Genomic DNA, 24,823 nt, shown 5'->3' on the forward strand with positions numbered 1-24,823 from the left:
TAGCCTTGACATATCTTTCAGGAGCCTATAGTTACTTGCAAAATAAGGGGCATAGCCTACAAAACAATAGTAGAAATTAACAGTGAAGAGAGGATTTTGCCCTTTGTATTTTTCAGGACATTCCCTAATTATCTAATTAAAGCAGGCAAAAAAGTGGTTTAAGTACTTAGTTGCCTGTATGCTTTTACCTGGTATGATCCTTCACACCTCAGACTACTTACCTATAGTTTAAATTAGAACTAGTATTATTTTAATCTTTCTTTTTCCTATTGCAACTACCAGTGTGTGCATGCCCCTTTGGATACTGTTGGTTAGGGTTCTTTTAGACTACACTGACGATCTGCTCTGACCAGACAGCTGAAAAGACCATTATTTTACAGGAAAGGTCACCATTATTATTTTATATAAGTATTTTAATTGCAAAAATCAAATAATCTTCCAACCACTATGGCATGCCTATAGGAAATAGACCTAATCTAGGGAGTCACCCTCTGGGGCAGGAAATTAAACCCAAACAGATGCCCAATGGAACAGGACAGAGCATAAGTAATTAGCTAGCTTTTGTAAAGAAAAAAACCCAACACCAGTTATAAAGGGAGACATAGAAAGTAGTGGTCATTAGCAGTTGACAAAGTCTGTCCTGGAGATTGTAAATGCAACGCCTACCACATTATTCTATCATAGGTGCCTGTATCAGAATAGGAGAACTGTATATCTATTTCTCAGGGTGCCCCACTGAGAAATTAGAAGAGCTGTGGATTGCCAGGATGGATTAGGATCCTACTTCTACAAGGAAACGCAAAAGCTTCCCACTAGCTATTGGAAAAAACCTAGAGATGGAAAAAAATTTGAGCCAAAGCAGTTAGGGAAGGGCTTTAAAACAAGAAACAGTCCACATGCCTGTGCATCATATAGGAAGCCTTACTATCACGTGATGATGACCTGCATCCAGTGAGATGGAGTTTGGTGGGAGCCAGAAGTTCATAGAAGCATTTTGCAGACACATTTTCTTCAGACACTCACAGGTAAATTTTGTGATATTTATCATAAGTCAATTCTCATCACCATATAATAAGTTAAACCCTATGCAAAGAGCAGGCCTTTGCTTTAGAGGTAGCAAAATGCTTCTGTGCACTTCTGGCCCCCACCAAACTCTATGCTGCTGAATGTATGTTTAGCACCCCTGTCCCCATGTGGCAGGTACTCTGGGCTTTTACTTTGCAAATCCAGTCAGTTTAGTGACACAATCAAAAGGTGATATAAATCCCCAAATGCAGACAGATGCGAAGAGAGAAGTGAAGAGACAAGCCCCACCTACAGATGGAACTGCTTTGGAGGCAACGCTAGGGCAGTGAGACAGCAGCTAGGGCCTTGCTTCTATATCATGTAAATCATAAGTGTCCTTGGTAAGGAAATCTGAAACCAGGTGAAGGGATAGCATCACAGCTGCGTGAAACATTAGAGCTGCTAATAAGGGCTCTTCATAGGTATTTTCTTAGCACTAAATAACTTCTTTCCTTGAAACAAAACTTTTCCTGTGAAAGAGCTGGCCATAGCTAGTTTGGAACCTATTGAGGCAGACCCAGGACAGTCTGTCCGAATTGAAGCCGGGAGGTCTTGTAGAGGGGTTTGGGATAAATGTTTTGAATCTGCAGTTCTCAGAGGCCCACTGTTCTTCCCATAGTTGTGTAGCACAGTCATCTGGGGAAGAACCTTTGGAAACGGAGTGCAGGTGGTACAGGTGAGCGATGAGGGGTTTCCTAGATCAGAGGCACTGGGGATTGATGAGAGCCACTTCCACGTAGTGATCCCTGGTAATGTCTCTGACGGCCAAAAGCTCACGAATTGACATAAGCTACACGTTGATTCCACATCATGAAAAATAACTTTTCAAATCAGTTGTCAGGGTTCAGTTGTGATGGACATTACCAAGCCAGGCCACAAGAAAATAAGTAGACCTTCAAATAGAAACCTGCTCAAAATACACATAGCATAGAATGTGTCTGGAGAGAAAGAAAAGGAATGACCAGTATCATGCTACAGACAACTACTGCAAAGGCATTCAGTGTCACCTCTAGAGACAATTACTCAAGACAATAAAAAAAAACCCTTGAATTCCAGATAATCTGGTATGGAAATCCAAACTAATTGACAATCAGCCTTAAACTTCAAAAAAACCCCAACCAAACAACACCCCCAGAACATAAAATGCAGCTGTAAGAGCAGTATCTACAGCAATGAAATCTGGCTAAGGCTCTTATGAATTCAATATGGGCAGAGCTCTCCATCTCCTATACATACAACACAGCATGAGATACCTTTTTATTATTGTTTTTTTCATAACAGTGCCTAGAAACCCCAAATGAAATATAGACCCAATAGTGCTAGGCATCATGCTATCTAGAGTAAGAGATGATTTGCCCCAAAGAGCTTATTGGCTACACAGACAATATAGTCAAAGGGCAAGAAAAAATAAGTATTGTCCCCATATTGCAGAAGAGAACAAATTTAGAGAAATTAAAGTGGCCTTTTCAACTGTCCTGTCTGCTAGTAACATGGATCTTTGGGATCTAAATAAAAAAGTCATAACATACCCCTAAGCATGACATTAGTAACTGTTTACTGGAAGTTGTGTTCTCAGGCTAGATACAGACAGTCAAAAAGCCCGAGGCTGAATAGTCTATGCAGGTTAGTCTAAAATGCACAGATTAAATTGAAACAGAAGTGAACAGACATTTACCCTTGATTCAGGAAATGCAGCCACATACCTGCAGTGGCATAGGCCAGAAACGGGGCAGGGCGGGGCGGGGTGAGGCAGGCAGGGAGGAGAACTAGAGCATGGCTCTCTGGCTGTATGTTCAGTTCCTAATCTTGCTGCTCCCAAGGTCCCCAGGATTTGCAGTGCAGAATTACAGCAGCAGGACTCTGCAGGGTTGCACATCTCTTCCTCTTCCTGCTTCCAGGTGCCTCTGGGATTTTAGGTCCACAGTTTCAGCTAGCAGTAAGTTTGAGTGGGGGAAGGGGTGTTTAATTCCCCTATATGTCCCCAGGTTCCAGCTGGAGTTTGTTTGGGGGGGAGGGGCAGTCCTCCCGCATAGACTGGGCTGCATCCCCAGCCAGGCTTGCCACCCCCTCATCTCCATGTCAGCCAGCCCTCACTGCTCCAGCTAGGGAGCAGAGGGGCAGGGCCAGCCCTGCTCTCTGGAGCAGACAGCACAGCCCAGCCCAGGGCTGCAAAATGCTGGGATGCTGGAGGACTCCAATTGAACTAGAACCAGGAAGGGCTCTGGGACAGAACTTTTATAAACCAGTTTGACCCAAATCAGTTAAATCTGATACTACATTCAACCAGGTTTATCTTAAACCAGTTCCAGCCATTTTGAAACTGGTTTATGTGTACTGAACGTTTGTTCTGTTACAAGTTTAAACCAGTTTCTGATCACTTTAATTGGTTTATGTGTAGCTTCTGTCCCTAGCCCCAGTGTTTCCCATATATTTTCTAATAAATCTGACTATTTTTACCATGTTGTGGTAGCAGTCAAGTGATGTGGGTAGCCATAATAGTCTAAGAAGTATACAGGAGGCAAGGAATTTGTGTGTGTGATATCTTTTATTGGACCAACTGCATGGTTGGGTTAGACAATCTTTTGAATGTAATGCACCACATTCAAAAGCTTGTCTAAGTCTTCTATAAATGTAACACTGACAAAAATTCTCCCTTCTTTATTATTTTTAATTATTTTTTAAAACACTGACAAAGCAAAGTGGACTTATGTGAAGTTGACAGAGTCTAGTGTTAACAAACAAGATACCACAATAGACACGTACATTCTGGGTGGTGACATGCACATGACCACAGCAGACCAATCAACACACAAAGATTGTTCTTATCATGTGCTAATTTCAATTTTTTTGGTTTTGAGGTGCTTTTACACACCCCTCAATCGCCAAATTCAAAGAAAATTCTAGAAATGAGTAATAAACTGCTTAGAATTAAAACAAATTCTGTTTTTTTGTATTGATATAATTTGTGCTAGAAACTAGAAGGTTTGTATCAGTGAAATGAAGTTCTAGGTAGCATATGGACTGATACTATGTGAAATGTATTTGATGTAGCAAGCACAGACTAAAATTAGAAAACAGAGGAAGCTGAAAAGCATACTGGCTGTAAAAATTAGCTGAATAGCTGTCAAAGTAAAGTGCCTAGTTCCAACACATAAAACATGTTAGTTTCCTGGTACATTCTCTTCATCCTGTTTTCTGTTTTAATTGGACACATGAGAGACCAGCAGATGTATTTTTATTTTATGAAATTCCAACAAGTTTCAAGTTACTTTCAATAGATCAGAGTTATTCAATGACTTCTATACCTATAATATTTCTATCAACAAAAAAATCAACGATGTGATTAAATTTTAATTCTATTTTCCTTGAAGAAAAAAAGTTTCAATTTAACTGTATAGAATTTGCTCTTCTCCAAATTTCAAGCAATTAGGCCTAAAATAATCCTTTGCTTTAAAAAGTATGAAATGCAGGGGGCTGGACCTGATGATCTTGCAAGGTCCCTTCCGGCCCTAATGTCTATGAATCTATGAAATGAGACTGAAGAACGAAGGGGCAGGACTGAGGAAGCTGAGGTGGCATTGTAGGCTTATGCAATTCATATTTGTTTAGACCTTTTTCAAGGCATAGAAAACCACCATCTAGGCCAAATGTGGCAGTATTTGGCTGTTACAAAGCAGAACAGAGCAAAGGATGCCTTGGGATTTTTTCCTGATGCAGTGCCAACAATTACACGATAGGTTACTATAGTCAAGGCTCTTTTAAAAACAAACTCCCTTGAACCACTGCTACACAATAAGGATTTAAAATAACCTCTGGGTAGTTGTGACTTAATCCTTTATTAATTTACTGGATGGCAAATATCACAAAGCATTTTGCATGTTGATGGATGACTGTCATTCTGAATTAGTTGAGGAGAACCTTTATGCTTCAACTCTACTATTTTTATGCTCAGAATCTTAATGAAGAGGCCACATATTATGCCCTGTCACCCCCCACCCCCTCCTCCCCGCTCCACATGGCAAAGTTTCCTGCATGTGAGCCAAAGGCTGTTGATAGTGATCTGCTTTAGCCATTATAACATTATTTGGCAAAAATTCAGGAATCTGTCAAGGAATAGCATCTTTCATTTCTGCGTATTTATAAGTTGTTCTTTCAAGGGAAACAGTCTTAGTCCTGCACTGAGTCCTGTAATATTTTCAGTCTCTGTGGCACATGCCCACGTTCACCAGATACAAAATATTCACTTGGGTATTTCTTTAGCAGCAAACCTTAGGGGGGCATCCAACTCAAGATCAAATTAATTCACCTTACATATATGGCTAAACCTGAAAGTAGGAACTCATCAATAAATAGGACCAGAACACTACGGCTAGGGACAGAAATTACACATAAACCAATATAAGTGATTAGAAACTGATTCAGATCTGTAACACAACTGAAGTTCAGTGCACACAAACTGCTTTCAAAAAGGCCGAAACTGGTTTCAGACAAACCTGGATGGATGTAGTAGCAAACTTAACTGATTTAAGTTAAATCAGTTTATTGACCTTTTGTCCCAGATGCCCTCCAGATTCAAGTTAACTCTCAGTCCTCCAGCATCCCAGGATGCTTTGCACCTCCCCTGCAAACCCCGCTTCCCCCCCCCGTCCATAAGCTGGCCGGGATAGCTTTGGTCCAAGCTGTCAGCTTTAGCCAAGCAGGAGGTATGCTCTAGACCTCTCCAGCTTGTGGCCTGGGCCACTGCAGGCATGTGGATGCATTTCTGGAATTAAAAGTGAATGTCTGTTCACTTGCTTATCGGTTCAATCTACAAAGCTTAGACTAACCGGCAAAGATTGAATCAACTCAACCTCACTTTTTGACTGTCCATACTTAGCCTATAACAACAGTAATGATGAGGGGTAATTAGCTATATTAGGGCAGGGTGGTATATTATTAACTACAATAGCATCTAATAAGGTAAGCTATCACCTATGAAAGTTTATACCTCTCTAAACCAACAGAAATGGATTCAAAGAGATGGTGCTTGGTTTGGCTACCAGAAGGAGGATTCTGTGTGTGGAATCAGGAGTCAAATAAATTCCTCCATTGCGTTCTCCTGTTAGGAACTTACATCTGGTTCTAGCATGAGCAGCTAACAGTATCTTTGTAGAGTGGGTTTACGTCTTTCTAGAAATCTGGGAGAGGGATTTCCTCTTCAACACAGGCGTGTTTCTGGAGATGCTTTCTTTACTGGGTTGTGCATATAGTATGAAGCCTGTTGCCAGATCTCTTGTTCCCCTATGCCATTCCAAGCTGACCCAGAACTCAGGCACACTATTATTTTTTAATGATCTCCAGATCATTCATATTTGGACATGTTTCCTTTCATGTTTGAACATGTTTGAAACTCCTAAACAGTTCCCAGGTGAGCTGCTATTGCCACCACACGTACTCTGCCCACCCCAGGTGTTCCTCTTAATGCAGTATCAGCAGCAGCAGCTGCCAGGAATAATTTTGGATTCCTGGCATGAGCATGTTCCTGGGGCACAGACTCTGTGGGGGTGAGGGGTGATTCAGCACCCCTCCTAACTTGGCACCCAGAGAAGAACTTGCCCCTTTCACCTAGCTTTAGTTATGTTACTGCTATTGAGAATTATTGTCAGAGATGGACACAGGTCCATCTTTATTGCACAGGGTGATGACATTAGGAGCCTGTGCAGGATTGGGGCCATAGCATCTAAGCTCTAGGACTAGGAAACTGCTCTAGACCTGTAAGAGAACAGAAATTTGACACACAAAACCAGTCTATACCCATAACAACAGAAGTGTGGCAGAAATAGACTGGTTTAAAAATGGTGGAACCCAGTCAAAGATTTGCTCCCCCCACCACAGGGCAAATGTGTGTTCTGTTACTACCCAACTAAACTACACCGCTTACACAAAACCATGTAAATTAGATCAATTCTGCCTCAGGCTTTAGCATAGGTACTAAGGTGTCTGGCGTTACCAGTATTGAGGTGGTTGGCATCAGTTCTTCAGGCCTTCATGACACTGCCTGACTGCAGGTATAATGTGTGCTCAAATGAATGTTAGCCAAAAGACTTCTCTAGCCTCTCTGTGATAGGGATTGTTATTCTTTTGGTTTGAAGTTGCTCTCACAGATGTAGCTTGAGATGAGCAGCCTTGACTTTGTAAGTCCTTGAAGAAAAAGACTGACACAAAAAGCACCTGTATTGGAAGAAATCCTTATGCTGGATTAAAAAGGCACTAGGGATGGGGCCAGTCTGCTGCAGCTTCTATAAACTTAAACAAGCTTCTCAAACTTGGAAGATATTTTGATTAACTTCAATCTCAAAGTGGCATGAAGATGATTTGACCATAACTTTTAAGAAAAACTCTAATCTTTTTAACAAAATGTCCCATATCATACACATGCACACACTCACGTATAAGAGAAGATGAAGTAATAACAGCTGCTTGACAGCTCATTACAGAGAGCATTTTGAACATAAAAGGTTATGAAACATGTTTCTAAATATAAAGAAAAATGGCATTGAATAATGATTTGCAAGACATCTTTTGAGAAGGCAAGTGTGCTGAATTACTGACAAGTTAAATTGCATTTTAATCAGTTTGAAAAGTACTCATGGGCAATGTAAGACTATTTGATTAATTTATTGACCTTCTGTCTAAACAACGCTGTTCAAAAATTTTTAAAGGCTCTTTATAACTAAAGCAGTGACTTGCCACCTCAAAAAAAACCTGTAGTCATTTACAGTCATGATATAGCATAAAAAGTAAAGACCAGTTAGGTCTGGAGAACCCAGGGGAAAATCAAGAGATTTAAACTAACAGGACTCCTAAGAATAGAGAGGTAGTTAGTGGTGTTTGCCTAAAGGTAGGCAGATGGTAGAAGAGGTTAGTACCTTATAAACTCATTCAGAGAGGCTTGAGCTTTCATGGGCTACAACCTACTTTGTCAGATGCTAAGAAACAAAATTTTCTATGAAAAGTTCAATCTTTATATCTACAGAACTGATTTTTAGCCTATAAAAGCTCATGCCTCTCTGAATGAGCTAGTCTATAACAGGGGTGGGCAAAATGCAGCCCGTGGGCCAGATGCGGCCCGCCAGGCCATTCTATCCAGCGCACGGGGCCCCTAAAAAATTTAGAAAATTAATATTTATCTGCCCCTGGATGCCTGCCATGAGGCCCTCGATAGCTTGCCAAAACTCAGTAAGCAGTCTTCTGCCCCAAATAATTGCCTGCCCCTGGTCTATATGGGTTTTCAACCTTTTTGGGACAGTGTATCCCCAGTGGCTGGATGGGGAGCAGCGTACCCCCGGCAGCCAGACGCTGAGTGGGTAGCGGGGAGGCGGGGTGGGAAAGAGGGCACACGGCCGAAGGCAGAGCAGTGGCAGGCACCGCGTACAACCTTCCCCCGCCCCACACATCCGGCCAGGTGGGCAGTGCCTGCATGGCATGGTGCATGGCAGCAGTCTGTCCCTGCCCACTCACAGATACCCCCTTCGGGCTTCTCAAGTACCCCTGGGGGTAGGCATACCCCTGGTCTATAAGGTACCAGTCACTGCCTTGCCTTCTGCCAGTATTTCTATTATCATGCTTCTAGGACTATCAAGTAGATATCACCATATATGGACAACAAAATTCTGCAGCATCTAATACACAGCAGTATTGCTACTGTAGCGCATAGTGTTTACATGGCTTTAAAATACTGTGGTACTTTTATTTATGGGTTTGCTGTAACATATTAAGGAGTGTCCTTCTGTGAAAAAGCTCATCCAGTTCATTTTTGGTGTGTAGGTTTACCAATAACTTCTATGGAAAAAATTGTGAAGTCACTGCAGAAATGAATTAAAGGAGTACATAAGAGCACATGGGAGAGCTACTGGAAGGAAAGGGGGGAAAAGCATATTTTGGAAAATTCAGTGGAAAATTAAGGCATGGAGGGAGAGGGAAAACTGTGATCTCCAGCCATCATCTCCTCAGCCACCGTACACAACATGGGAGCATTTATAGACACTATTCAAGAATGGAGTGGGAAGGGAGCCACTTTAATTAAAGTGGTTCCAAGAGACGTTCTAAACAAAGCACCTGGAGCGTTATGTGTATCAGTGTCCCTGCACTGAAAAATGGCAGTGGGGGCACTTTAATTAAAGCTCATTGAATGATTAATCGAGTTTGCTCTGACACACTGTATGTATATAGGAGCCCAGTATGAGCAGTGTGATAAAAAAAAAACTGGCCATAAATATAAGCAAAACAAATAGTCAATTGGGGCCACAAAACCAATGAAAGTTTTGAAACTCAAATGCTGTCAAAATCTGCATCTTTGGCAATAGAATGAGAAAGCAATAATTCATTGTCGAGCCTGCCTTTCCCTTTGGAAATGGGAACAGAAGCACTGGCAGATCCTGGCCCAATTTTCTTTTTTTTCTGTCTATGCAAGACTATCTTGCCATGCACTGTGCAACTCACAAGGCTACTTTTGCTGGTGCTAAAAAAAGTCTACCTTTAATAGTAGCATTCACTCCTATTCAAGGCTGAGCACTAGCTTTTATCCTAAAAGTTCTCCCTTTCCTTTTCTGTTTAATTTCATCTCTAAAAAATTCATTTTGGTACGAAATACACCATGCTTAGTTTCAGCTTGAGTTTTCTTGGAAAATATGAGCAAAATTGGTTCAGCAAGAGGAAAATAAATAAATAAATAACTAAATAAAAGCTTTTGCCACATGTTCCAAATGGAGTTTTTGTGCTCACATAATTCAAAATCAGCTCAAGTTAAACATGTGAAACTCTGTTTACTCTGTCATCCCCAATGAGACCAAAATGTCAGTTCAATCCTGAAGAACATTAGTTCTGTAGATCTAAAGTTAGGTACATGTAAAATCAGCAACTGCACACATGCATTTTAATGTATTTCCATCTGGATATACCAAGCTGTGTTGTGGCACCGTTAATAAAGGCTGCCTCACAGTTAACTTTTCTTCAATGTAAAGAGGGAAGACGTATGGTTCAACACAGATTTACTCCCTTTTGACTTTTAAAGAAAAGAGGAAAATGTAAGTAAATGCAATCTAGGAAATGCAATGTTCTAGTTGAGCAGCCTCCACTCAAAAACGGCAACATAACTAAGGAGAGGAGAGTGAGGCATTTGCCCTAGGTGTCAACTGGCAGGGGGGGTGTTAAAAAATAGTTGTCACTGCCCATCCAGTGCCACTGCCACCAGCAGCAACCTGATCACTGCCTGGCTACTTCATGTGCTGCTGTTATCCAGGGTGCACAACTGGCCAGATATGCATCTGCTCCAAAATGTTAAAAGTTAGGCTTTCTACGACACAGTCATTTTACATATAAGGTATTTACTATTCTTGTTTTCTTCCTTAAAAATCCCTTACTGAATATTCAGATGTTGAACTTAATTAAGAAAAGCTCCTTGAGCAGCTGTTATTGTCATAGGCCACGAGTAATGTGAGGGCTCAAGCAACGTGGCTTCCTCCACCCTCTCCGCCCTCCACCCTCAATCCTGTTCCCATCCCTGTTCTAAGTCCTTCCCTGCTGCTTCTCCTCCTCCCACACAACACGGCTGGATTTGGGGATTCCAAGATTCTCCAACTGTTGGAAAGAGAAAATTTAGCAAAGAGCTAAGGAAGGGATTGTTTTGTCAACCAACAAAAAATGAGATTTCAGGAAGGCATTAACATTTTTTAAATGTCCTCCTTTCAACCGTTTAACTTCACTCGTTAAAGAGCAGCCTTCTGCACTCAGACTGCAAAGTTTGCTTCATGCTAAGGAACTTTTTAGGCCTGGCTCCTGGAAGCTCAGTGAAAGGCTATTGAGACTTCACCACAGAAAGAGCTTTGACAGCCCTTTGGCTGTGACATGGGGCACACGTGAGAACTGAAATAACAGAACACACAACTGTTATATGGAGACAGATAGTGAATAAACAGTTGTCTTCTGCTACAAAACATTTTTTTTTACAAAGTTTTGGAGGCAATGTAGTTGAGTAGTCAGGGCACTGGACTGAGATTTGGACCTTCAATTTCTCCACCTGTTCCTGACCAGCTGCCACTTCACAGCACAGAGCTGTAGTTTCTCCATTGACAATAAGGGCAAAGCCTTCCCTTGTAAAACACTTTGAGATCAGTAGGTGAGACGTGCTATACAAACTTCATTCTACCAACCTTTTGCCCTGGGATGCTCAAGTATTGTAGTCACTGCAAGTTGGGGCATCATTTCCTGATCTGCAGACCAGAAATGCCAAGGATGAGAAGCATCAACAGCTTCTATAATATTAAAAGAAAAATGTGTATATGGCTCTACAGCATGAATTTTTATTTCGTTGGGTAGAAAAACAATACACATGCATTCCTGTGAATCTAATAGCACAGCCAATAATGTAATTAGAGGTGAGCAAGAGGGGCACCCACACTAGCTGCCGATTTAGGAGGGGCACAGGAATGAACCCTCCACCTCTGCTGAGTCCATGCCCTAGGCAGCATTGCTGGGCCAGGAACTCCAAAATGATCCCTGGTGGTTGCTGTTTTATGAGCAACAGAGCTGGGACGGGCAGAGCACATGGACTCAGAAGTTCAGCCAGGACTGTTTAGAGGTTCCCAGCTGTTCAAGGCTGCTGCCCCCACCCACTGTGCCTGCTGTCAGCCCTGTGCCCCCCATGCCTCCCTGTTCTTGGAACTAGCCCTTCTTTTCTGTAGGGCTGGTGTAGATTCTTGGAACCTCGAAACAGTGTTTGCTGTGGGGGCTAGCGTGGCTTGTTACGCCACTGAGGACGAGGACATCCATAGGAGAATCTAACTGAATTGGAACTGGAGCTTAGGGGCAAGATTCTTTTCTGTGGGGCTCAAAACACATAAAACATTTGCTTGGGTCATAAGAGGAGAGGATTAGATTAAAAAAGGAGCTTCAGCTATACAGTGCTGTAACAATGCTTCTTTTGAGCATCTATCCTTCCACCGTGTAATCCAGAACACTGTGTTAGGTTCCCTGGCCCTCTAGCCAGCACATGGAAAGATGACAAGGTAGGCGCCTTACAGTGAGATCCACAGAAGCTGAGCAAACTAATTTTATGCAATCCTGAGCAAGAAGTTAGGTAGAGGCAACATCCAGTCACCTAGAGCAAGCCAATAAGGAAGATGAGAACAGAGGTGTGTCACCAGGTCTGGCATCCAGGGCTGCAGGCAGATGCTTCTCTCCTGGCAGGGTTCACAACCCCTTGAGGTTCTGCTGTCTGTGTTTTCTTTTACAACAGCAGACAGAGAAGACAGAAGGTTCTGTCTTTCCTTACTTCAAATCCCTTGTTAGGACACTCACCACTATGTGGAAGACTCAGGTTCAATTCCTGCCTTGACCTGCAGGGGTTCAAACTCATTTTAGTCCATGACTATTTAAAATAAAATGTATAAGCAGTCCTTGGAGCACAGCCCAGGCCTCAAGAACACCCCTTTAAAAGTGAGTGCCTTACCCACTAGACTACGTAGATTACTCTCATTTGTTCCCTCTCTGGCCCAATGAACCTTGCATTCTTTTTTGCAAAGTGAAATAGGGATGTGGAGGGCCTCCCATCCAAGCAATTATACAGCCTGGTGGTCAGAAGACTACCAGGAAGTGAGAGATACGGATCTGGAATCACTCGAGACAGAGGATGGAATTGAACCTGGAAGTATACTATTTACTATTAGTTTAAAATTAATTTTGACATGGAAATAAATAACAATCCTAGAGAGATGGACATATGTAATTACTGTATTTTTACACATATGATACAGTGCCCAAAATAAACATGCACCTTGTTTCAGGAAGGCAGAAGACTGGGAAAATATCCTCCCCCTTTCAAGTCATGGTTGACTGTGTGAGATTAAGTCATCCTGGGAACAGAGTATCTAGGAAGTGTGCCATGCCAGGGAGAGCCTGGGTGAGGCAGCAGGAACCTCCACACTAGGAAGTTTCTGGTGCCAGCTGCCTCCGCCAGACTGCATCCTGGGATGCCATGCTTCCTGGACACTTTATGGACCCAGAATTACTTATTCTATGTCACACAAGTTCAGGCCCTAGCCGTTTGCAAAAGCAAGACTGTTAGTTCTTTATTACAAGTAATTCTTTATATAAAAGTTCCTGTAAATAAGGAGCTACTTCCACATCAAAAGCCTCATCAGGATACTACCAGGACTTCTCTTGCTCCTTCAGGCACAAGCTACGGTGCTCAGTCAGTAGTTACGGCTGCGAGAGAGTTAACGCAAGACTCTACCCCTTCAGCTTGCTGAGCCAGACAAGTGGCAGCTGCATGTCATGCACATCTCCAGGCATGCTTCTGTTCCAGCAAAGACAACAGCTTCTTGCTTAACCCCAATTTGGAAGGGCTGATTTTGAGGGAAAATGGTACAAATAGACACAAACAAATATAGTACTTTGTAAGGGGTAATAGTAAGCTTATTATAGAAAGCTATTAGTAATAGCCAAGTTAGCTATTATAACTTCAATTTTACACTGCCAGCTTTATTTCTTCCTTCTCCTGGTGTTTTAACAAACAGCTGCCCCTGGCCCTTTAAGTGAAGACTGATCCATGAGTATGCTCAGAAAATGAACGCCATTCGGAACATGCAAAAGCAAGCCTAGGTTCTGAATGGGCTTTGGAGTGAGAGAATCACTCCCTGGAAAGACTAAGATGCTTTTGGGCATGCACAGAAACAGACTGTAAGATTAGGAGCTTTAAAGGCAGTTACAGAATTTAGGTGCCTCAGAGTGAAATGGGCTGAGTGGGGATTTAAGATAGCAGTTCTTTACTTAGGCACCCCAATTTCACCGGTTTTCCCCTTTAGAAGCCTAACTGAAAACAGAAGTTTTCTTTCTTTCTCTCCTTTTTAAAATCCAATTGAGCATATTAATTAGCTTGATACCTTGTCTTGACATTCTGGTGCAGGAAAAATGCCTGGCTTAGATCTGCTGGGAGAACTTTTATGCCCGGCAGATGTCATTAATGAATTCAAATATGGCCACAGAGGGGGCAAGAAATTACATTTCTCTTTTAAATTGTGGGGCATGTTTTAAATTTGGCAAAAAGCCACAGTAGTGGGTGACAAGCACTCTGGCATTTTTGAACAGGAATATAATTAGCAGCTTAAGTGAGAGAGAGAGAATTCACACAACTCTCTCAAATTTCAGAAAGGGATGGAAAGAATAAATCAAATGCCGGTAAGACTGGAATATACACTGGAATATAGTGTGATCTCAATAATATAGCAGGTGAAAATGTGTTCATGTTGGTTTTATCCTGAAGTGCTGCAGATGAAAGATCTCTTTGGAAATTAAATAGAAGAGCTTTTCTCTATCAGATTTGATATTAAGTTTTCTGAAAGGCATATGGAGCCCAAATCCCTTGTACTTCAGGTTTTTAATATTTTACTGGATATTAGTTTCAGAAAATAGTGATAGTGTATGGACACTTTTCTAATTACTTTGAAATGTAAATTACCTCTTTCACTAGGACACAGAATACATTTAAAGACATAAGTAAGCCATATTTCCCACATCGGGGTATATGTACACAGGCATCAGCCCTGCAATGCTTTATGTGCACTGTAAACGGTCAAAACATTGCATCGCCAAAGAACGTGACTTTGAAGGGCCAAAAAAACTTCTCATCTATTCTGACTAGCAAGTCACCTGACCATTTTCCTGCTGCGGCTGTGGCTGAGTCATCCTCCATTCTCTGGCAAAGACAAGCTTCTTAAAAATGCATGAAACAGGTTTATTTTACTCCTCCTGATCATCGTGCACTTCAGAGCGATTTTTGATTTCTTGCACCTTAAAACTCCCAGCAGCTTCAATTTTAGTTAAATACATTTTTTAATGAAGTACAAACACCGTAAAATAGCAGTCACCTCATTCTATCAAACAGTTAGTCTTCATATATTTGTATTCTCTGTGTATTTAAGAGAAGAGAAAAAAAGATGGAGTTTGTCTTTTTCTGCATAATTTTTAAACACAGAATTGCCAAAAAATCTATTTAGGCTGAACAATCTACTTATTATTAGCACTTGTTTAACTAGCAACAGACTACTTACTTGCTTACTTGTGTTTTTCCAGAGGATTTATTTTCATTGCTTATACTATCAGACAAAAGCCTTGTCAGCAAAAACTACCTGACAATATGCAAATGGATCGTGCCAGAAACCTGCTGGACTAGGTACTTAAAAGTGGGTCAACACAAAATAACAATAGAATTTTTTCCTCCATTATGTACCAGCTGAACCCTCTCCCAGCCCCCCCCCCCATTAAATTAATCATCTTTTTGTTTTTTATAGAGATTAAACACATTTATCTCTACCAAATTGTTTAAAGTGTCAGAAAAAAACCCAGGGGAAATAGCCAACATGCTATTTTTTTCCTCTGTACCATAGACAGAAGCTGCTATAATAAATACACAATTTGACATGTACAAGAAGCATCCACATCAGAATACAGAGACAATGGGCTTTCTTCAGCATTAAAGCTCCATCTGGCAGCATTTCTGTTAGAGATGGCAGCCGGAAGATCTATCAAGTACCAGCAAAGCAGCTTCTGGCACTGCAAACCGATGCCTACACAGAGACTGCTCTGTTTTATTTTCTGTGTAAGGTCTTACTGGTAAGAGAGAGAGAGAAAGAAAAAGAGACACTGGCAACTTAGCTTTTTGAGAATTGGGTCTCTTACCTGCAATGCAACATCATTTAGCCCAATCCCACAGATTTGGTAGCATCCTTTCTTTACTGCTATGGCTGCAACACCAATGATGTCATAGGGAGGAAGCAGTAACAGTCACGTGACTGCATTCTCCCTCTATAGGATATCTGATAGGGAGAGGGAAAGGGAGAAAGACTGGCTTGTAATCCTGCAAGATTCAGTTGAGGCAGTGCAAGCATACTCAACCTTTTCATATAGTGTTGCAATTTACAAATCTCTAGTCACCAAAATGGAAAACAGCCTTTTCAGATCTAGAAAGGGGGCTATGATTTGTTGTTACAGCAATAATAAATTGTATTGGTAATATGGAAAAACTGAAGTGGCTATGAAATCTCTGTGCCCATATGTTATATTACTAATATATCACCGCAATCCTCAGATGCACTATTACATATTTCATAAAGTGACAGGGTGTAATAAACATGTTAGTTTGAAAATGGCACAAGCCACAATTTCATAATGGCTCTGCAATATTCTGACTTGCCTGATTCTCACCTTACTCTTTCTTTCCTTCATCTACCCAAAACTATTCTCAAAAACATTATTTTTTTCAAAATCAATTTCGTATTCTTGGAACACCTACGTGGACTTTCTTTTATCTTCTGCATCAGTTCTGCTTACCTTTACTTTTAAGACTTAGCACCTCACCATCTCTACTTTTTTCTTCATCAATTTTGCTCTGTCCATAACTGATATGGATCCTGCTTTAATGATCCTCCCTTCTCCAGACAGTCCCTTGTGTTTGAAATAGTTCCTGTACATGTGTACCAACCTATTACTGCTCCTTCAGTCAAATCTCTCCCTAACATTTTTCCATTCAATCCTTCCTTAATTTTTTCCACGAAGTATTTCACAAGCATTACAGCCTTAAAGATACTAAATATTCTCACATACAACATAACCCCCTTGCCACAATAATACATACATGCATCTAGTTTTTGAAAGGCAGAATGAAGAGGAAAAAAAATCTTTATTTGAAAATACTGGTAACTAACTCAATCGCAGCAGCTAGGGAGCCCAGGGTGCTCACTGTTCTTCTCCCTGTAGAGTATGTGCAGTTTTACTTTTGCTTTCCCTGTCAAAAGCTTAGGCAGCAGAAAATGCTATTTCTCTATTTCCCCATTTATAAGCAGGGATCCTGGTTTTCTCCGATAAAAAAATCCCCAATTTTTGGGTTAAAAAAAGCAACCCAAAATCCAAATTTTTCCGTGATTAAAATGAAATGCCACTAATGCATAGACTTTTGTACTTTTGAAACTCCCACCCTACTGCAACAGTAGTTTCAATGCAGATTATTAGCTGACATTGCATATTTTAGCTGAATTTGAGATTAGCACCATTTAACATATCAGTTGTCCGGGTGCCTCATTTCAGGAATTTCTGTGCAACTTGCCAGATAATATAAACATTAACAAGGTTAAAAAGATAGTAAATTAATGTTCTAATTAAATGAGTATGAACACAGGAAATTATTTTTACTGTAGAAAAGTTTCTAAATTAATGCTTTTATTCTCCCATTTGTACTGGTTATTCCCACTGAATTCACCCTAAAGTTTAGTTTTCTCCCCAGCACATGCTTCAGGTATATTTTTAGAATGACGATCTCATTACTACTACACTGAAGGAATACTGCTGGCAGAAAATGAAATTATAAAATACAGACACTTACATGCAACTTCTGTATTTTACAGAAACACATGCAACTAAAAATATCCTCTAAAAGGTTTTAACCCCACAAATGCTGGTTATTTTCTAGCATTCTAGCTATACAAATGGTTTAAAATACATAATTTATGCTCACAATTTCCAAATATTTAACACAAATTCCTTTCAAGAAATCTACTCAATTTATACTCTTATACTGAATATTGAACAAAGAGCTATATTTAACATGATGCTTTGAAAAGACTGCTAAGGAAAGCAAAACAGTTTCATGAGCCTCTGAAATATTCTCCCTGCAAATGAAACTTTTCGCTTCTTCTCACATAACATTTTCTATTTGTAGGTTTCCTCTGAACTTAAAAGTACACTAGATGTATAATAAGCATGGTCTTCACTCAGAATAAAATTCTGTATGTTATATGGTACACAACAAGATCTGCAGTTAACACTGATATATATGATTAGTTGAGCCCAAGAAGTAAAACATTATAGAAGCAAAACATTTATGTAACACTTACTTTAAAGTACCATCTTGTAATATATGCAGCATAGCAGCAGTAGAGAAGACTGTAAGATTTTTGTTTTTATAATGTAGTGTTCTATTAACGTACCCAGTTTGTTGCTTATGATGGCAGTGAATGAGTGAAAGCTAAAATGTCCAGACTCTTTCTAGAGGATGGTTTAAAAATAGTTCTAACTATTGTATCCACTTGTAAACACTGAAATGAGAATGGCATCATATATTCAGTTGTATCATCTCGTCTGTGCTTATGCTGTCTAGAGCTGCACAGATAAAAATGTGATCCATCATTTCTCCACACGTATTGCATATCCATTTTCAGATATCTCCTCTAAAGAAAGTGTTCTGGTCTGGCTCAACAACAGAGAATGAGACTAAAATTCATATAATGGTATATATCTTTATTTTGTTCATCTTTGAGAACCCTACTGTGCAGTAAATTCATAAACGAGAAGAAATATGAAAAAGCTGTCTGCAGCACATCTATGCAAAATACAAATTAAACCTTAGTTGGGAAATCTTGAACACCTTTTTCCAAGGGCAACTGTTCATCATAGCAAAAAAAATATAAAAATAAGTCCAGAAATAACTTAATTATGAGCATCTGGCATAGATGTCACCTTTATTTTCAATAGAGTAGTAGTGAGAGAATATTTCCATGCCTGGCACTGCATCTCTTTCAAGGCTCAAGGTTAATCTGTTTAAACTGTTTGGTTTTACAAGCTCCCTAACACTGCCTGTTAGTTTGAAACATTACTACATTGAACTAAACAACAATGCTCAACAATACAAAAATTACTTTGTAAAGGGTATTATTACAGTACACTTAATGTAAACTATTTCAACCATCATCTTATAAGGTGGTAATCAACAAAGATCTGTTCACATTTTTGGCAAATTATTTTATTTTGTAGAAGAAATACTTTTCAAATAATACAAATGACATAATCATACAGAGTCATGACAAAAACAAGAGAGATGAATACTGAATATGATAACTCATTACCACATCAAAATAGGACTTATTACAACAGTCAGAATCTTAGACTGGCAAAATATACAGATGCTGTACAGTGGTCACCATGTAAAATGAGCAAGATACACCATCAGATACTTCACTTTTATTTCCTATTCTAAGTTTACAATAAGTTTGTGATATCTCAGATACCACTGCATAGCAACTGTTGGTAAATAGTGCCAATTTAATGGCAACCACTGTAAACAACATGCATGACTTCCCTCTAACGTACTGAGCTCTTCAAGTAATGAGCAATGAAAAAGGTGCTGTCCTTAGACTTTTATCCCAACACTGACATGTCTTTCAATTGTCTTTATTTATTTGTTTTTGGTTGATGTACTGTGCATTTTCATATCTCTCTTATCTAGATACAAGAACCTAGTCCACATCTATCTAAATCCACTGCCAAGAAGAGACACGTGAGGGTTCTTACTGTGACAAAGCCAAATATTCCTCAGTTTTGCATACTTTTTTTGGCAAGTCATATGATTGGATGGTTCAAACCTCATGGACAATGCCAGGCAAAAGGGGACAGAATTAATTTTATACTTTCCACCCCTGGAATCAAGTAGTACTTGCTTACTTATTTAGCATTTTTAATTTAAAATATTTATCAACTTAAGTTCCACTTTCTTTTTGCCTCATTTTGGACAATGAAAAGAGACTTGGTTTGACTTTCAGGTTCTCTGCTATTACAGAATGCTACAATGAATGCATTCCAGACATTAAGGGAATGTCGACTTGTGTATAACAAAATAATAACAATATTCTATTGGTCATCAGTTTAGCATATTTATTTGTTTTTTTTATGAAACCCAAATCCAGGGCCAAATTTGACCTGATGCCCTCCCATTAACAAAGAGAAAGCTATATTTTTGATCTGGTTGTTCCAGGAATTTAGCTGAATAAGCCTTGAACAATGCACCCTTTTCGGTTGTTAAAATATAATTAGAAAAAAATATTAGAAATTGCATATAGTAGCTTAGTAAGAAGTATTTTTACATACTTGCAAGATGCAAGGACACAAAACTGGCATTCTCGGGAATTTAGGGTGACAGTCCTATATTAAAGCAATTGGTAACAAGTAAAACTACTCCTTACCAAGTCCTAGCAGGCCCAACTGACAATCAAGTGAGCTCTTTATTCTAGGGCCAGATGGTTCCTAAGAAGCATTTCTATTCAAGAAAGCACTCATTCATGTGCTTTGACAGCCTTCTTGAAGAGAGGTGCTTTACAGAATTGGGGCTCAAATGCTTTCCTGCACCAGGCCATAATCTTTAAAACCGTTCAAATGCTATATTTGTTTAATGATTATATTAATATGACAAACTTACAATCCCCCTTTAGCTCCCTGTTTATAAAAACAGCAAAAACAAAGACCTGCCACCCTTCTTCTTCCCCCGTTTAAATTGAGAATCAAGAATATAAAGATACATAGACACAACTGAAATGAAAACAATCGATTAGCGCACAGTAAGAACATGCAGATGAATTCTGCAATGTTTACTGGCATTTTAATCAGTATTAAAAACACTGCAGGAGATAATATTTTGCTATAACACAGACAGTGCTAAAGGATATAATGTACATAATAAGATACAGAGAGTAAAGCTGATAAAAGTGACAAATTTAGAACATAGTATTTTCATTTCAGGTATCAGAAACAAAACCAGCTCAATGGTTCCATTCTACTGTATGACAAATACTGAAGAACAAAAATTTCAGCCTTAAAATACATCTTAAAGTAGGTATTTTCCTTCAAGGAAAAAAGACACTATAAATAAATTACACTACAGTGAATTTGCCTGAACTCACTTTGTTTCTGTCTTCCAGCCTTTAAGTCAAATAAAACAGCATAAAAACTGTACACGCTCTTAAACAGGATAGTTGATCTTTTATAAAATAAGTTGTCTTCAGAGATGTCAATTTCACAACAAGGAAAAACCAAGCCTTGTTGCAGTCACTATTATAAAATATATATATGTATATATATATTTATATATATGTTTTTGTTTACTTTTACTTATTTATTTTTTACAAAATGTGTATATTAGCTTTTGCACAAACTTTGTTTTAAAGAAACAGCTAGTCTAATAACTTCATTAAAATAAAAGAGATAAATACTTCATGTTTACAATGCAACATGTCATACATCATCAGCTGGCAGAGGAGGTATGTTTATCCTTGGTCTTGTAAAAAAAGCTATCTTCTCTCTGTCATTGAAAAAACACAGATAAAAAGGAGGTGAATCAAATATATATACAGTTTTTATTTAAGAAAAAGTCAATATTTATTTAGCTTAAAGACCACTTTAAATCAAATACTTAATGAGAGAGATTTATCAGAGAATCAGAGAAATGTAGCGCTTGAAGGGACCTCAGGAAATCATTTAGTCCAGTGGTTCTCAAGCTTTTTTTTTTTTTTTTTTTTTTATCAGGACCCATTTGTAAACATTTATGGCCAGTCCTGAACCAGTGCCCCTCAGTCCTGACCATTCCCGCCCCTCCCCCCCAGGTCCCAGCCCTCCAGTGTGGGAGGCAGGGGGTGGGTATGGAGGGCAGTGGGAGCCTCAAGCAGCCCCTTGCAGGCTGGAACTCTGCCAGCCTGCAAGGGAAAAGCCATGGTTTCCCATGTTTTTCTCCTTTAAAGGAGAATCCATTTTTAAAATTTGTTGATTCGTTTTCAAAGTTTATTCGTGACCCTTTCATACATTTTTGTTACCCACTTTTGGATTGCAACCCACAGGTTAAGAAACGCGGATGAAGTCTAACCCCATGCCTGAGGCAGGATAATCCTTATTTAAAGCATCCCATACAAATCTTTGTCTAACCTATTACTAGCCCTACACAGTCAACCCTGCTGCACAACTATAAGACACAGCACCCTAATCCACCACAGGTAAAGCAGGGGGACAATGCTGGTCAGTGCCCTGCTGCTGCAAAGTTGTTGAAGTGTGCTCAAGAGATCAGGGGAATACATCAAGGGCTTGGTGAATAACTGTTCACCAGGGCACCCTTGGGGAAAACCAGGAGTAATGGTCACAAACTCCTGGAAGACAGTTTCAGGCTCAACTGTAGCAAAAACTTCATCATAGTCAGGGTGTCCAGACTGGAATAAACTCCCTCCAGAAGTGGCGCAATCACCTATCCTGGAAATCTACAAGAGGAGACTGGACAGTCACCTTGCTGGGGCCACATGACCCCAGCTGGCTTTTCTGCTGGGTGCAGGGGGGGCTGGACCTGATGATCTTGTGAGGTCCCTTCCAGCCCCTTACAATCTATGAATCAACGGAAAGAACCATGCCCCATGCTGCAGACCAAGCCAAAATCGCCCACAGTTCATAATAAACCAAGTCCAATTTATAGTTTTAGAATCATTAGCTCTTTTGGATATAAGAGGAAAGGAACACATACAAGAATAAACTAAAACAGGTGCCATATTTATGGATTAATCCATTTAAGGGAATAGGGAAATTCTTATTCATATTTTTCCTTTTTTTTTCCTGAATGACCAACATACACACTAGAATAAGTTTGAAAATAAATTGTGTACGTGTAGATCACATGCATTACAGAACAGCTTTATATTACCTTTGTATACCAGCCCTTTCATTTGATTTATTCCCCCCCTGCTTTGTGTTTCCCAATATGTAAGATTCACATAATCTGTTATTTTAAAAATGAAAAATATTAAACCAACCTTACAACACTTCTCTCTCTTCAGTTGCTGCCTAGAGGGGCTTGTCCCCTTCTTACTATACTTTAACCAGGAGCAACAATATACATCCCTGGCCCATGGACCTGAGGATCTTCAGCTGTGTTCAGTTGCATGAGGCTTTGCCCACACTGCACTGCAGCTGGGCACTGGGGAGGTTTTCCCATGCTGCAGTTAGTCTGCAGTAAGAAGCAGTGGCAGCAATGTCGGAGACAGTGGGCAGGTCCTAGTACCATCCTATATCAGACCTGAGCCAGGTCATTCCAACCTGCTGCAGCAAAAAGATTGCCTACCAATGCCCTAACTAGAAAATGAACTGAGCTTGGATTCGTGTTGATTTTAGTGAAGCCTTCCCAGTGCTTCTAACACAAATTCAAGTAAACAGGTTTTAACAGTCCAATATGAAGCTACAGTCAAATATGAAGATGTAACTATTTTTTCCCTGTTCAGTCACTTCACTGCAGCATTTACTCATTGTTAAAACTCTTCATGTCTTGGCATCTGTACAGTAGCTTATATATGAAACAAACTGCTATTTTTGTCTCAAAAATGTGTGTTAATGTTTAACAATGCCACTGGCAAGCAAAGCGAACACTGAATTTGGCAGAAGAAAAAGAGCAGCAACTATAGGGGAGGAGGGGATTGGAAAGGAAAATGCACACAGAGAAGACAATGAAAGGGAGGAAGACAGTAATTGGAACAATACGGAAAAGCTGTTACAAGAACAGTGTTACTGCAATTGTAAATATATAATGTTAAATGATCTAATTTTGCTTACAGGGATGTAACCGGCACTTGGGAGAAAATGGCAAATTCTACAAGCTCCATTTCCCAATGCCCTACAGAGGCCTTAATATATATCTATTGATTTACAGCCCAAGATAGATGCACAAAATATACACATTTTTTTTTTTGTATTACAGCCCAGTTTTATTTGCTTTTTGAGAGATACTGCAGCTCTACTTTCATTATTATTCCTGGTACTATAAACTGCTGCAAGGAAAGGCTCATTCAAATTAAGCAAACAATGAAAGGGCTCTGATACAGTACCCAACACAGATGATCTGGATCCACCAAATTAGTAACTACAACATGTTAGTCAATTTAGAATCATGTAGAGCAGTGATTCTTACCTAGGGTGCCATGGGGTGACAAACAATATTAGTACTGTTTGTTGTGCAAACATGAGTCACAAGATCAACCGAGAAATTTCAAATAGGAATCCATAGCATCAAAAAAACATTCTGACCTGTTGTGATCAAAGTTCTTTGCAACAAAAAAACTGCTGTATTATTTTTCTGTCATCAAAAATGTGTGAAAACAGAGCTGGTATTTTCTGAAGGGTGCCTTGACCTAATAATGGAATCTTGATTCTAAAAAGATTAAGAACCACTGGTTCAGAGACATAAGCATGCACCACTTCCCATGTATGTTACTGCTTACCTAAAAGTCTGCACCTGAATAGGCTCCTTCTGATTTTGTCCACGTAGCTGGTATATTTCTTTGGATGCTTTCTTCAGCATTTTTTCAGCTGCTTGTTCTTGATGATGTTCAAATTTGGTCTGTCTTGTCTGAAAATTAATATTAAAACAAAGCTAAATATTAATTTTGGAAACAGAGATGAAGGCTCCTGGAGATTCCTAACAGGCTCTTTGACTTCCAAACAAAACTGCCCAAACCTGTGGTCTTAAAAAAACCTAAATTGCCTGAAGTCATAGGCTCAATTTTGATAAGACTGTTTCAGAAGCAATAAGGGCTGAAACATACATATTAAACCCCTTCTAATTCACTGTGTTTGGAATTTCAAAGAAGAGAGAGGTTATATCAACTCTGTGAGTGTTTTGAAGATCCAATGACAACTTCTGCAGTGGTCTGTAGGCTTGTGGCCTTGGCTACAATTTATCATTATTGGGAATTAATAAGCATGTGCCCCAAGAAGAGAGCACATGGAACAATATATAAATCAGCATATAGTCTTCCAGAGGCCAAGCAGAAGAAATAATGCCCTGAAATAATATACTACGATTCCAATAGTAAATATCAGAAAGCATATTTTAAACTACTGCTAAATTCAAATTCTATGGGGAGAGTTTTGAACT

General features: G+C 39.6%; 2 protein-coding genes across 7 annotated transcripts in view; both read right to left on the bottom strand.

Moving 5' to 3' along the window:
• Positions 1-15,874, bottom strand: part of CLCN4 (chloride voltage-gated channel 4) — a 58,733-nt gene extending 42,859 nt beyond the window's left edge. For 2 of the 3 annotated variants that reach the window (XM_025202543.1, XM_025202541.1), the window contains exons 1-2: positions 15,781-15,874; positions 11,256-11,357 (exon numbers count right to left, since the gene is read on the bottom strand). In XM_025202543.1, the coding sequence (XP_025058328.1) occupies positions 11,256-11,307 (52 nt within the window). In that variant the 5' untranslated portion in view covers positions 11,308-11,357; positions 15,781-15,874. The remainder of the gene's footprint in view (positions 1-11,255; positions 11,358-15,780) is intronic. The other variant, XM_006022313.3, reaches the window with a different exon arrangement.
• Positions 15,875-18,882: 3,008 nt separating this feature from the next.
• WWC3 (WWC family member 3) overlaps positions 18,883-24,823 on the bottom strand; it is a 126,382-nt gene continuing 120,441 nt past the window's right edge. For all 4 annotated transcript variants that reach the window (XM_025202527.1, XM_025202526.1, XM_025202528.1 and 1 more), the window contains 2 exons: positions 24,168-24,295; positions 18,883-21,223 (listed from right to left, as the gene is read on the bottom strand). In XM_025202527.1, the coding sequence (XP_025058312.1) occupies positions 21,157-21,223; positions 24,168-24,295 (195 nt within the window). In that variant the 3' untranslated portion in view covers positions 18,883-21,156. The remainder of the gene's footprint in view (positions 21,224-24,167; positions 24,296-24,823) is intronic.

Source organism: Alligator sinensis, unplaced genomic scaffold, assembly GCF_000455745.1.
Source record: "Alligator sinensis unplaced genomic scaffold, ASM45574v1 scaffold312_1, whole genome shotgun sequence".
Taxonomy (NCBI): domain Eukaryota; kingdom Metazoa; phylum Chordata; order Crocodylia; family Alligatoridae; genus Alligator; species Alligator sinensis.